This window comes from Diadema antillarum, unplaced genomic scaffold (genome assembly GCF_040938485.1).
Source record: "Diadema antillarum isolate AM-2024a unplaced genomic scaffold, OU_Dant_1.0 seq00000898_RagTag, whole genome shotgun sequence".
NCBI classification, from domain to species: Eukaryota; Metazoa; Echinodermata; class Echinoidea; order Diadematoida; family Diadematidae; genus Diadema; species Diadema antillarum.
This window is the reverse complement of record NW_027271759.1, coordinates 203,344-216,923: the sequence shown is the minus strand read 5'-3', so window position 1 is coordinate 216,923 and position 13,580 is coordinate 203,344. Positions and strand designations below refer to the sequence as shown.

General features: G+C 37.8%; 1 protein-coding gene across 2 annotated transcripts in view; it reads right to left on the bottom strand.

Annotated features, from left to right (window-relative positions):
- Positions 1-13,580, bottom strand: part of LOC139741027 (alpha-catulin-like) — a 144,427-nt gene that overhangs the window by 30,422 nt on the left and 100,425 nt on the right. For both annotated transcript variants that reach the window (XM_071651616.1, XM_071651617.1), the window contains exons 6-7: positions 6,466-6,660; positions 5,658-5,861 (exon numbers count right to left, since the gene is read on the bottom strand). In XM_071651616.1, the coding sequence (XP_071507717.1) occupies positions 5,658-5,861; positions 6,466-6,660 (399 nt within the window). The remainder of the gene's footprint in view (positions 1-5,657; positions 5,862-6,465; positions 6,661-13,580) is intronic.

The following is a 13,580-nucleotide window of genomic DNA, read 5'->3' as shown; positions in this document are numbered from 1 at the left end:
GGTCAACAGGAGGAAATGAGCCAAAATAATCCTCTGGATTCCACAAACAAATTTTCCCTTCTCTATTTCCCCCCCCCCTTTTTTTTTCTTTAATCAGTCGATGAATCAAGAATGTGGAAACCTCCAGAGGTAGGAAGATTGAAATTCAAAAGGGAGGCTCTTAAAAGGAGCAGGGATTCCATCCACTCACAGAGAGTGTCTGACTCCAACACTGATGCAAAATAACCCCAGCATCCTGTGGTTACCTACAGTGTATCTTAATATGGGCTTCAGGATTCCCCTAGGGGGGAGCACATGCTAAACTAGCAATTAAGTGCGGTCTCTACCAAGTCTCTAGGAAAGTTCCCCTTCCTTAGAATTTTAACAATTGATGTCATAATGCAGCTTAAAACACAAAGAATGACGAATGTGCAATTCTTCACTTCTTGTTTTATTGAAATAAATGAAACAGATATATTGATTCAAAATCATTCATTCTGAGTAAATCGCACTTAACAAAACAACAACAATTGAAAAGCTTAATAACCATGTAGAGTACTTGCATGTATGTGAACAAGGTAAAGCATTACACACATCAAATACATGTGTTACTATGTCCATTTAACACCTTTACTTCAAACTAAAAGAATTTCCTTGCGTGACAATCTGCATAAATGTTCTTTCCTCTCCTCTCCTGAGTGCATAAAATAAGGAAAAGTGGAGCTGTTTTCTTCATTTGAGGGAAACATGGACAACATTGGAGTCTAAAGTATTTAAAAGACCAGCGGATACAAAGAAGAAAAAAAAAGATTTCTACTGCTACATAAGTACTCTCTCTGTCTGAGACCGATCCTGTTGGACAGACCAAATCGGCAACACTTGCATCAATGACTAAAACTTAACCTGTTGAAGATGAGTCCCAAAGTATACTCGGGCATGTGTCTATGGGAAATGCGTGTTGTAGCAAAACCAGTCCGTCCTCAACGGGTTAAGGGAAAGTTCATCCTGATACCATGTTGCTTTGTATGAAAAACAGAAAAATCAGGGAAATACTTCAATAAATTTTTGGGAAAAGAAAAAGAAAAAGACACAAACAGAGACACACACAAAAAGTTAGGAACTGTTGAAAATTAGAGACTGATACAAATCGGCAACTCAGTGTGACATACATTACTGTAAATTTGTAGGTGTTGAGCAGCCCTCCTTTCAATTTGTACATGAAAAGTATTAGAGCTATTCTTGATTTTTCCTCTGAAAAGTTTCTTCAGACTTGTTCCTAAAAATAAAATAAAAGAAATATGTTTGTGCATGTCCTCTCAGCGGTTACGTTCTGTCATGTCCAAATATTTGAGGAAAATGGGATTTGCTGACTTGGTGTGTACAAAAGAAATGAAGAGTTGCTAAACATCTATGTCATATACAGTTACCAATTTGTTTTACATTCTATACTCAACAGGTTCTTTTTTCTTTGCACTATGTTTCTCTAAAATTTTCAATGATCTACTTTTCTCATTTTTCTGTTTTCAAGCAAAGTAACATACTATCAGGACAAAATTTCTCTTTAAGGGATATGTGTCCCAGTACACAAACTTGCATGCACTGTACAAAATTCTATGTGAGACGGCACAGAGACAGGCTAACATTCAACTTGACAACATTTGGCCGCCATTTCCGCAGAAGGCCCCCAAATCTAGGACCGCTATCTCCACTGCTGGAATTACACCCCAAGGCCCCCTTTTCATGAGCGATTTGCATCAATGCCGACACTCAACATTTGCAAAGGCATCCTGATGTCTTGATTGCGGGGTGCGGGGTGCCTTTAGCCATCATAACAGCATTTGAAATGCATCTGACATACAGCCAAAGAAAAACAGAAACACACACAAATAAACAAACAGAAATGTACCCTGGCAAAAGATGCACCTCACAGAACGTTCTCTTTTATTTCACATTTGCTAGCCTACCTTTTTTGATTTTGAGAAGTCTCAGATGTTAAGCCACAGACATTAGGATTTAATGTTTGTTTTACTTGCAATGTACCCAGAAAATTTTGGATATGTATTAAAAAACAAAGGACCACAAATGACCAAATATGATAATTGTTAAAAATTGCCATGAAACCATCTGAAGTCTTTAGTTTTGACAATAAAACAAGATACAGAGAGAGAAAAAAAATAGGTACATATAGATAGATATATAGACAGACAGATACAATGTAGATAGATATAGATAGATAGATAGATAGATAGATAGATAGATAGATAGATAGATAGACAGACAGACAGACAGACAGACAGAAAGATAGATAGATAGATAGATAGATAGATAGATAGATAAAGAGAGAGAGATGGATAGATAGAGAGGGGTGAGGGAGAGAGATAGACAGAAATAAGATAAGAACTAGAGAGATAGATAGATAGTGTAGATAGATAGATAGATAGATAGATAGACAGATAGATAGATAGATAGATAGATAGATAGGGAGGGAGAGGAGTGAGAGAGAGAGAGAGAGAGAGAAGAAAGTAAAAAGTCATGCATTCACGGCAGACTCTGTGGTACCATAGTAAAGCCAAGTTTTCAGGGCATCTTCTGACAAGAATTGTCAAAGAAAGCAGAGCTCACAGTTTAAATGTGCCATGCCATGAGAATATGACAAGCTACAACAAGCGCTCCACAGAATGAGAACCAAAGATTGTGCCTTAACCCATTGAGGACAGGCTGATTTTGCTACAAATGTACATGTATTTCAAAATGACACCTGCCCAAGTACACTCAGGACTAGTCTTCAATGGGTTAAACAAAAAGAAAATCTTGAGCATTAAGTTTGGGATGAGATCCTACATGTACATGTAGGTGTCAGTAGTCTCATATGTGTAGCTGCAGATTCCTCTACATCATAACTCTATGAACACTCCAAGAAAAAACCTACAATTGATGCAGCATGAAGCCTGTCCAATAGAGTAAGAGGTACATTGTACACAATAAAGTTGTAGCTAGAACCGAGCTTATTTTACCTCTTAAAGAACACATTTTTTCTTGGCACATTAAAGGGATGAGACAGATATGTGCACTGTAGTATACTTAAGACATCATTAAGGTATTCATCATGATGATATTTGATATGTGTATCTTAACAACAAACACAAATTAAAAAAAAAAATAGAACAAAAGTGCAAGCAAGTAGCAATAGAAACAATTGCCTTTCTGTTGAAACAACCAACGGGTGATTAAAAGATTGCCAGAAAAGGACTATGCCATCATCAATTAGAATGACTACCATCCAGACTCAGAATGAAACATATTGCCAGTAGCAACATTTGTTTTTACTAATAGACAAATAACTGAGCTCAAAATCAGTGTATTCTCAATTGAAGTTTGACAGGACCAGTGAAGAATCATTTAAGAATGCAAATGTGACAGCAGGCACTGGAGCCTGGAGTGGAGACTACTCCTGAAACGGCTAGCGAAAGCCATGTTGGTTCATTACCCGCCATTATAAGCATCAATGCTGGGGACTGGGCCATGCTCGAGTTACGGAGCATCACAAATGAGACTCCTGCTGGATACCCTAGGGGGCGTCAGAGATGTTATCCCTCCGTTCCTCGCCCAAATTTCCGCGGCGCAAGGCCACGCACGGCAAGCAGACTGCATCTTAAGGAGGTCCATCGCCTTTTTTGCGCAACACTCGAAATTTCCTGTTTAATTCATCCATTCCGCCAACTGGTGTTCCTTACATGAATGTTGACATTTTTTTTGTTGTCTGTTACGAATTGACTACAGGGTGTGACAACAAAAATGCTCATAATTATCACTTTAATTTCCCTCACAATAACAGCCATAATTTTTGTATATGTTACGCAGTGAATTTTCAAGCAATTCCACATTTGAAATGACAACGTCAAAAGAATTCAAGCAGGTAAATTATGCATCTGTTGACATACACAATAAGACATCTACTGTAGGCATATACAAAATATGTATTCTCAGCATACACATACCATGTACATTGTACGCTTACATTGCACATGGGGTGAAAACCTTTTATTTGAAACTATACCGCAATTTTCCTGTTCTTAATTTTCTTTTTTAATTTATTGGAACCACAAAGGTACTTTCAGGGTGTATCATTTGGGTTTAATCTGACCACCACATCACAAATTACCCCTTGACAAGGGAGAACAAGGCCACAGTTTGCGCTGTGTATTGTGTATACTGAAAAAACAATTTCCTGTGTACTGGAATATCTAACCCCATGCAAGAAAATGTAGCTACTCAAACTCTGAGCCATCAAGAATATAAACATGAAATGATGATAGAATATTGACAACATGCAGGCAAACATGAAAACACTAACACAGACTCCCACAAATACACACAAACACATACACAAACACACACTCACCCACACACACACATTGAATGAATAAAAAAATCCTGAACAGATTTATAAATCACTGATTTTTTCCACTCCTGTACAAATTATCAGGAATACTACGTAAGAATGACATCTCACGAAAATACTTGTTATATACTTCATCACTAACACGCAAATGTCAAGCATCTAAATTCAGGTCACTACAGCATGAGAGCATTTGGTATCTCAGGAGATAGAGACTCAATTAGATCGATTTATTAATAGATTAAATTCTAATCGATCTCATCAAAATTATAAATGCTGCTCATTGCACTGTATGACTACCAAATGGAGGTCTCAACAGGAGAGAGTCTTGCCTAAATCTGTAATACTAGGCTAAAAAAATGTCATCTCTGATCATATCAGATGTCTGACAGATATAATCTCGTGATATTTCCATGTGGATAGACGGCTGTCTACAAAAATAGGTTAAATGTGATGGGAATGCTGATATGAAGAGATGAGGAGAAAACGATCTGATGATGAAAAATATTTTGAGGGTTTGGTGGGGGGTTTTTTTTTCAATGTTAGGGGCATTCACATTGGAATAATCATGGTTATAGCTCCTTCAGTAATTCGTCATTACCATTCTCATTCATGAAATACTATGGTAATAGATACCATGGTATTTCAGGTGGAACTGTTCTAATTCACAAAATAGTGTTGGTACACAATTCTGGCAAGAATGCACACCTCTCAGAGGTAAATTCAATGCATCCAGTTACACATCTACTAGGAGAAAACAGACAGTGCGTCAGGTAATGTGAGAAATACAAAATGTACATCGCTGTACAAATAGTGATATTTTTGTGAGGGGATTCACACTCAAATGTCGCATGTGTAATTCATACAAACTTTGAATTACCACCCTAGAGACCAACGTAGTTCACGGGGTCAAGGGCAATTATCCCCTAAACAATTACGCCAGACCCTTCCCCTGACCCCAACCCTAATCCTAATCCTGAATCTTATCCTAACCCTAACCCAAACTCTAACCCTAAACCTACGGCCTTAACCCTAATTCTATTACTAACCTTATCACTAACCAGTATTTAGCAAACGGGTAATTGTCCTATGGGGAAATTGCCCTGATAGGAGCTCACAAGGTATTTGCATTCACATTACGAAATACCGGGCGAAATACTTTGGTATTTTGCCATATGTGTGAATAGCCCTACATTTGTAGCAATGCTCTGTGACATGCACAGCTGTATGTAAGCAAACAACTGACGAAGAGGGTATGAGTAGAGAAGGCTGTACTCACCATCGTCCTGCCGTGCTCTGCTAGGGCTATGAGGTTTGTCTTGGCCCGCTCGCAAAGGGTCAGGATGCGCTCTCGGTGTTCGTGGGAGGTGTAGGCGGAGTCGGTGAAGTCCTGCGTGGTGTCCGTCAAGAGGTCCATGGCGAGGCGCATCTTGGCCCTCGTGGGCTCGTCGGCCAACGTCACCTTTGATGTCTCGACGAGATCCTGCGCATTTGACGGGAAATGGGTGGAAAAAGTTGTCATTTAGAAAACAATTTCTCCATTATGGAATGCCCCATAGCATTACTCAGTCTCGATTTCCCGGATATGGGAATGAAGGAAAGTAGAGACCTTGCATTGGTACCCATCTTCCATTAATATAAAAATGGATCAGTGTATGAATAATGACTGGCAGCGGAAGGAACATTCATAATGTTCCATAATATGGGTTTCAAATGCTGCAGATGGAGATCATCATACGCCCTGACACAAAGTATAGTACATTTAACCTTCCCAAAGTAACATTTCAAAAACTGGGGCATTAACAATACATGAATTCCGAGCAACAAACATCATTATCTATTTCATCATAGTGCAAGTCAAAGTCCTTTTGCAATGTTTGCCTTCAACTTGAATTTTTTGTGGTATCCATTTTTGCAGCATCACTATGAAAAAGAATATAGGATTCATTGTCACAACCAATATCAGTCACTTGCTTTTCTTTGATGCATGCAATTTTTTTGCTCACTTTTCCAATGAGGAAACTACATTGCAATTGATCGAAGCATGCCGAGGGGTTGCCATGGGAACAGAAGAAAGCCGTACTCACGTGCAACTCTTGCATAATGCTGTGCATGTTGGGCCACGACGTGATACCATTTGGCGACGAGTGCGAGGATAACCGCTTGTTGTCGTATCTGTCGCTGATGATGTCGTCCACGCTGGCCAGGGCTTTCCTCATGTTGGTGAAGACCGAGTCTCGTGTCTTCTTCGCTGGCTCACACTCTGGATGTCTAAGGCACGTCTGGTAGAAGCATCGAAAAGAAAGGGAAAAAAAGCATTCAAGGTAAAAGTCAATTGGTCACTAAAGGCCTGGTCACACTGGCATTTAGGAAGATTTGCGTATGAATTGCGCACAAAATTGGTTTATATTCGCTAAATATCCACAACCAAAATTTTGCGCAGCTCAAAAATCCTGGCAATGGAAAAACGTGCCTCTGCAGATAATTGCAGACGTGTACGGATGTCGGCCGACTCATACAAGCATGTTTCACAAATATTGTGGATGTTCAGCGCATATAAACCAATTTTGTGCACGATTCATGTGCAAATCTTCCTAAACGCCAGTGGGACCAGGCCTTAAGTAGGTGTCAACATGATATATACCCATTTTAGAGGTCTGATGTAAACACTCATGTTTCCCTGCAGAGTGGCTCTATGGATCATTCGAGAGCACAATCATAAAGACACAAATTCCAAGCCACATGCCTTGAGACTCAAAATGGTGGTAAGAACAAAATAATGTCTATGCTGCAGCTAGAGTACACGTACATAGCAATTGCACACCTACAAACTGTATTCCATAAATCTCTCATGTGATACAATGCTGGCATTTTCATTTCTCATGCAGTTGAGGATATTACGCAAAGACACTAGGCAATAGCAGAATTCAAAACAACCAAATACATAGATGTTTAGTTTAAATAGTTTAGTTTAGTTTAGTTTAGTTTAGTTTAGTTTAGTTTAGTTTAGTTTAGTTTAGTTTAGTTTAGTTTAGTTTAGTTTAGTTTAGTTTAGTTTAGTTTAGTTTAGTTTAGTTTAGTTTAGTTTTGTAGTTTAAATGAAAGTCTGCTATCATAGGATGATATTGATGAATGGGCAGAGAGAAGAAAAGTATTGTATAAAATGGAAAGAGGTGAAGATTGGAATGAACTTCTTGACATTCTAACACTGATAAGTAAATAATATTCACAACAGAAATGTAAAGCCTTCAGTATTATACCAAGGAGGTACAAGAGAATGGCGTCACAACTGTCATATTTCCTTTGAAGTCACGTTCGATGCCGCCACTCAAAAGTATTTGAAGCATGTGGCAAACTGGATCTGCCGCGCAGATAGGAAGACAATTGACTCACGTCTCAAATGCGCGAATAGAAATTGCGCAAAAAAATGATAAAATGAAAATGAAAATTACTCGACTGGCCGTGCCCGGCCACTAATCTGATATATCTATTAATATAGAATTATATTCGAAGATTATTCCATATCAGTTTTATTTGGAGGAATTAAGTTGAAAAGTGATAAAACCGGCTTTCCAGTAGGATACAGTTTTTGACACTTTCACATGATACAGCTCTGATTTACACTTTTGCACATATTTCTTGAAGGGATTGACCTATGTTTAATGAGCTTTATCATTAAGTGAGATTTCGTTTCATTTAATAGATAAACAAGCAAGATATAGCCAACATTAAGTTAACGTTCAAAATGAATCTTCAGATTGCTCAGCAAGACGGCGGCATCAAACCCCGTCACCAAAGGCACAGATGCACCTGTGGAATTCTTTTGTACATCAATAGAAAAGTGACAACTGTTTGAATAATTACAGCCAGTTGGAACTCCATCTCTTAAACCTCCTTGATTATACTACATGATTTAATGTCATTTTTTACACTATATTCACATCTGAAGTAGATAGTAACATCAATTGATTCAAACAAAGTATGACCATTTCCTTATGACTAGGAAGGTGAATTCTTTAACCCATTGAGGACGGGCTGATTTTGCTACCAGATGAATTTCCCATAGACACTTGCCCGAGTATACTCGAGATGCGTCATCAATGGGTTAAGGGTAGCACCTCTCTCTAGCGAGAGTTCTCATCTCCAAAAAATTTGATTGAAACATTACACATTGATTTTAACCCCTGCACCCGTACATGTAGTTCACCGACTGGCACGCATGCTGGAGTGCTTTCTACGCCAATTGGCACAGATGTCTGGAAACTGATACACTGTTTCTATGATTTATTACAATTTATGGATGTTTCTTTTTTGCAACAGCCTAGTATTAAAACAAAACATTTCATTCACCTGCTCCCTCCCATTAAGTTCCACAGACCAGAAATTTGCTAAGTTGTTTCTAGGTGGGGCAAGCCTCCGGCAATCTTTGTGGTTGGTAAGGGCAACTTTTGTGAACAAAGCATGCATAAAATCTTAATACATTACGGAACCGATCTCCTGTCAATGAATAAAGATTACCACATCCCTTAAATCCCAATGGTGTCCTTGGCCTTCCTGTTGGACAGAGCCACATCTCTACAAGTGCATGGGCTTGCTACAAGTACTGTAACTTTTAACAGGTATGTCAAGTGTGGGGGATAACTGAATAGTGATGAAATGAAATGAAATGAAATGAAATGAAATGAAATGAAATTTATTCATATTCCACATGGTGGACATTATATGATAGAATATACAGGGTATAACACATAGTGGACATTATATCAAAACTATACACAGTATGTTACATGTATATACAAGATATAGTGATATTCTGAGATAGAATAACACCATATACAAATGTGGAGGGGACTACTTAGAAGCACTGCTTGTTAAATGTAGTCCCCCTACAGATTATAGACAAAATGATATCAAAGATAAGGCTGAGTGAAATATAACAAAAACACCATAATTATATACACTATTTACAAGGGCACATGAACCGTACTATGGATATACAAACAAGTCATGTATATGTTACAAAGCATAAGTTTATGTATAAAGTGTTTACAGTGTACATTATATACAGTGTACCATTAGAATAATGAATGAAACAGAAGATGACCTTCCGAGTATACTTAATGAAGTACTTCTAGAAAACATTGATTTAAATATACATACGTTTAATTACCATAAAACTGTTTATTAATACTTATCAAGAAACACATTTTTGAGCTTATACTTAAAGCTATTCAAGCTCTGAGCTTGTTTTAGTGAACGATCAAAGGAATTCCAAAGCTTAGGACCAGTAAACATAAAATTTCTGTTAGCAAAACTGGTTCTATTTTTAGGAAGATGATAATCATTCGCATACCTTGTTGAGTAATTATGTATAACATTATTTTTTCGAAACATTTCCTTAAATACAGCAGGAGTAGCGTTAATTTCTACATTGTACATAAAACAACCCAGCTGAAGACGATATAAATCAGTAATCTTAAGAATACGGTTTTCTTTAAACAAAACATCAGTGTGTGATCTATAAGCGGTATTGCATATCAAACGCATCGCTCTTTTCTGCAAGAGGAGCACCCTGTCCATTTTAGTTTGTATTGCATTTCCCCATGCCATTACGCCATAATTAAGGTAAGGAAGAATAAGAGTTGAATATAACATAAGAAGCACTGACTTGGGGAGAATCCGTTTAACGTGATTAATGATACCAATATTTCTTGAAACTATCTTACAAATATTATCAATATGACAATTCCAAGTTAGCTTATTGTCAATTGTAATACCGAGAAATTTTGTAGTCTTGACTTCTTTAATAACAGAATTATCAAATATCACTTGGTCAGGAAGTTGTTTAACAGAGTTACTGAATAACATGTAATTGGTTTTTTGTTTATTTAAAGATAATTTATTTGCTTTTATCCAATTTGTTACATGTGCAAGTTCTACATTTAAAACTTCTACTAACTTATTAGGATCACTGTGAGTATAGAATACGTTTGAATCATCAGCAAAAAGGATAAAAGAGAGAACACTCGAAGAACATCGAATATCATTTACATAAATAGAGAATAGCAGTGGACCAAGAAGGCTTCCTTGGGGAACTCCACACGTGATTGGTACCGTAGACGAATTATATCCATCAATGGTAACAAATTGCTTTCTTCCAGAAAGATAACTTTCGAACCATTCCAGAGCCTTACCTCTAATACCATAGTGCGCAAGTTTGTATAACAGAATGTCGTGATTTATAGTATCGAATGCTTTAGAAAAATCTAAGAACAAACCGATAGTATGACAGGATTTTTCGATTGAAGCTGATATGGTATTTATTAAACTTAGAATGGCATGAGTTGTGTTATGTTTTTCTCTAAAGCCAAATTGGGAGTCAGATATGATGTTGTGAGATTCAAGGAAGGTAGTTGTCCTTGAATGAACAATTTTCTCTAAGATTTTTGATAACGAAGTTAACAAAGATATTGGGCGATAGTTGCTGATACATAATTTGTCTCCTTTCTTAAATATTGGAGTCACCTTTGCGAGTTTCATTTTAGATGGTACTTGACCAGATTGTAATGAAAGGTTATATAAAAACAATAAAGGATCTGCTATACAATGTATAATGTGTTTGATAAGGACATTGCCAATGTCATCATAGCCAGGGGCTTTGTTTGCTTTGAGCTGAAGTACAATTTTGATTAATTCTTGCCTGTCAATTGGTTTGAAAAAAATTGAGTGGTCGTTTGGTGAGGAAAGAAATTCGTAAAATGATTTATCACTTGGAGTAATAGTTTGTGCTAAGTTTGAACCTATCTTTGAAAAGTATGAGTTAAAAATCTCGGCAATTTCAGACTTGTCCTCAATGATAGTATTATCAACTTGAACTTTAGAAATGGGATTTACAGCCTTCCCTCTATTCAAAACGGTATTTATTACTTTCCAAGTGTGCTTGATATCACATATGAATTGACTCAATTGGTCCGCAAAATATTGTTTTTTAGCTAATCTGAGTGTATTGGTAAGAATATTTTTGTACGAAATATATTTCATTCGAGAGGTTTCGTCACGGTTTTTGATAAAATTAACATATAAAGTACTCTTGCGATTTATTGAGCGTAAGAGTGTTTTGGAAACCCATGGTTGCTTGGGGATTCGTTTGTAATCCTGTGTACGACATTTCCTTAAGGGAATGCATGCATCTAGGCAATTATTCAAAAGATAAAGAAAGTTATCATATGCTTGGTCAATATTTTCATTTGCGTCATACACAATTGACCAGTCCACAGATTGAAGTTTTTCTTGAACGAGAGCGATATTTTCAGGGGTGAATTTACGACGAAATACATGCCTTCGAATTGTATTATGACTCCTTGGTCCAATATCAAGGTGACAAAATATCATAAAATGGTCTGATATATCGCTCACCACTATGCCAGATTTTGGAAAAGGTTTTAGGTTCGCAAAAATGTTATCAATAAGAGTAGCAGAATGACCAGTAATTCTTGTTGGTTTAGAAATAAGAGGCAGAAATGAGGCTTGTAAAATGTTATCAAGGAAGTTATCACAGGCAGCATTACTGCTTGACAAAAGATTTATATTGAAATCACCCATGATGATGCAATCCTTATTGTGGAATGCACCGTTTTGACAAATATCGTTCATAATATTCATAAAATCATCATAATTAGATTGAGGAGGTCTGTATATAACTCCAAGCAGAATGTTTTTGCCCTTACAGACAGAAATTTCAATAAATAATGATTCTATTACATCATTCATATATTTCAGTTCTTCCTTTATAGCGTAATTATATATTCGGGGAACATATATAGCTACTCCACCACCTGGTCTATTTGATCTGTTGTTAATGACAATATCATAACCAGCAAGAACATTAATTGGACCTGACGCTGGAGTTTCAGCAGACCACGTTTCAGAGAGGCCTATGATAGGCAACATGGGCAAATCAATATTATCAAGAAATAAGCGAAGCTTTTCAAAGTTTCGATTAGCACTTCTTATATTCAAATGGAAACAAAATAATTCAGCTCGTTCTAGCGTTCGTAAATATTCTCTAAGGGTAGCTTCTGTAAAGTATGGCGATTGAGCAAGTTGACACGCTTCATCGTGGCTGTTAAACTCAATGTTAAGTTCATCTAGATTGTCAGCTAAGATTCTAGTTGCAGTCCTATCAAACTTGGTGTTTCTAGCAGGTACATTTTGGTCTTTTTGAAATAAAGTAACAAAGTCATCATCTGTTAGGAGATTAAAAGGAAAAATATTGTTATCCAGCATTTAGAGGAAGGATCATAGTGGTAGACAACAAACAAAGGTAATACGTATATTTACTGTAGCTTTGACAAGTCCTCTTTCCTGTTGATGACACTGATGGCGCCTCCGTCGTTTTTCTTCACGTAGATTCGCCCGTTGTGGGTCCACAGGTATTTGTATCCGGCCAGCCTCCTTGCTCTGTTTGTTTCCTTCAGCAGCTCCCTGGTGGACGCAACAAGGTTTTCGTTGACATAGATCCTTCCGTTGCCCTTAGAGTTGCTGCGGAGCCCGAGATCTTTCGTGGTGAAGTGCTGTAGCTTTCTTCGGCCGTCGTAGATCATGTTTCGCGAGCGTCGGTTGGTGAATCTCACGATAATCGGCCGTGGCCCCCGCTGATCATCCTCTTTTCCTATTCGATGAGCAATGTCGATGTCGCCAGCGCTCACATCTTCGGTGATCTTCTGAGCGATCTTTAAGACGATCTTTTCAGGGTTTTCACCCTTTTCTTCTGGCACGCCGGCAATTTCAAGGTTGACCCGACGGTGGTACTGGTCGAGGTCTTTAATTTGGTGTGTCAGATCGTCCACTCTTTTCTCCAGCTGCTGATTTTTTTGTTTGAGCTCGTGATTTTCTCCCTCCAGTCGCTCGGTGATCTTTTTCATCTCCTCGAATTTGGCATCGAGAAAAGTGATAGAGTTCAAAATGCCCTGCTGGCCCTCCTTCACATCCGAGACCGCTTTCTCCAGTTGAGAAAATTTGCCGTTAAGAATACGTGAGAGATTTGCTACTTCATCCCTCAACGCGCTGAGATCCACTTCCTCAGCAGATTTCTTCTTCGGAGGCATCTTTTGATGATGTCACAAAAGCTCCTAACACTAAGCGCGAAATAAAGGGATGGTTGCTATGCGCGATGAGGTAGTGATGGAAGAGTACGCAGGAA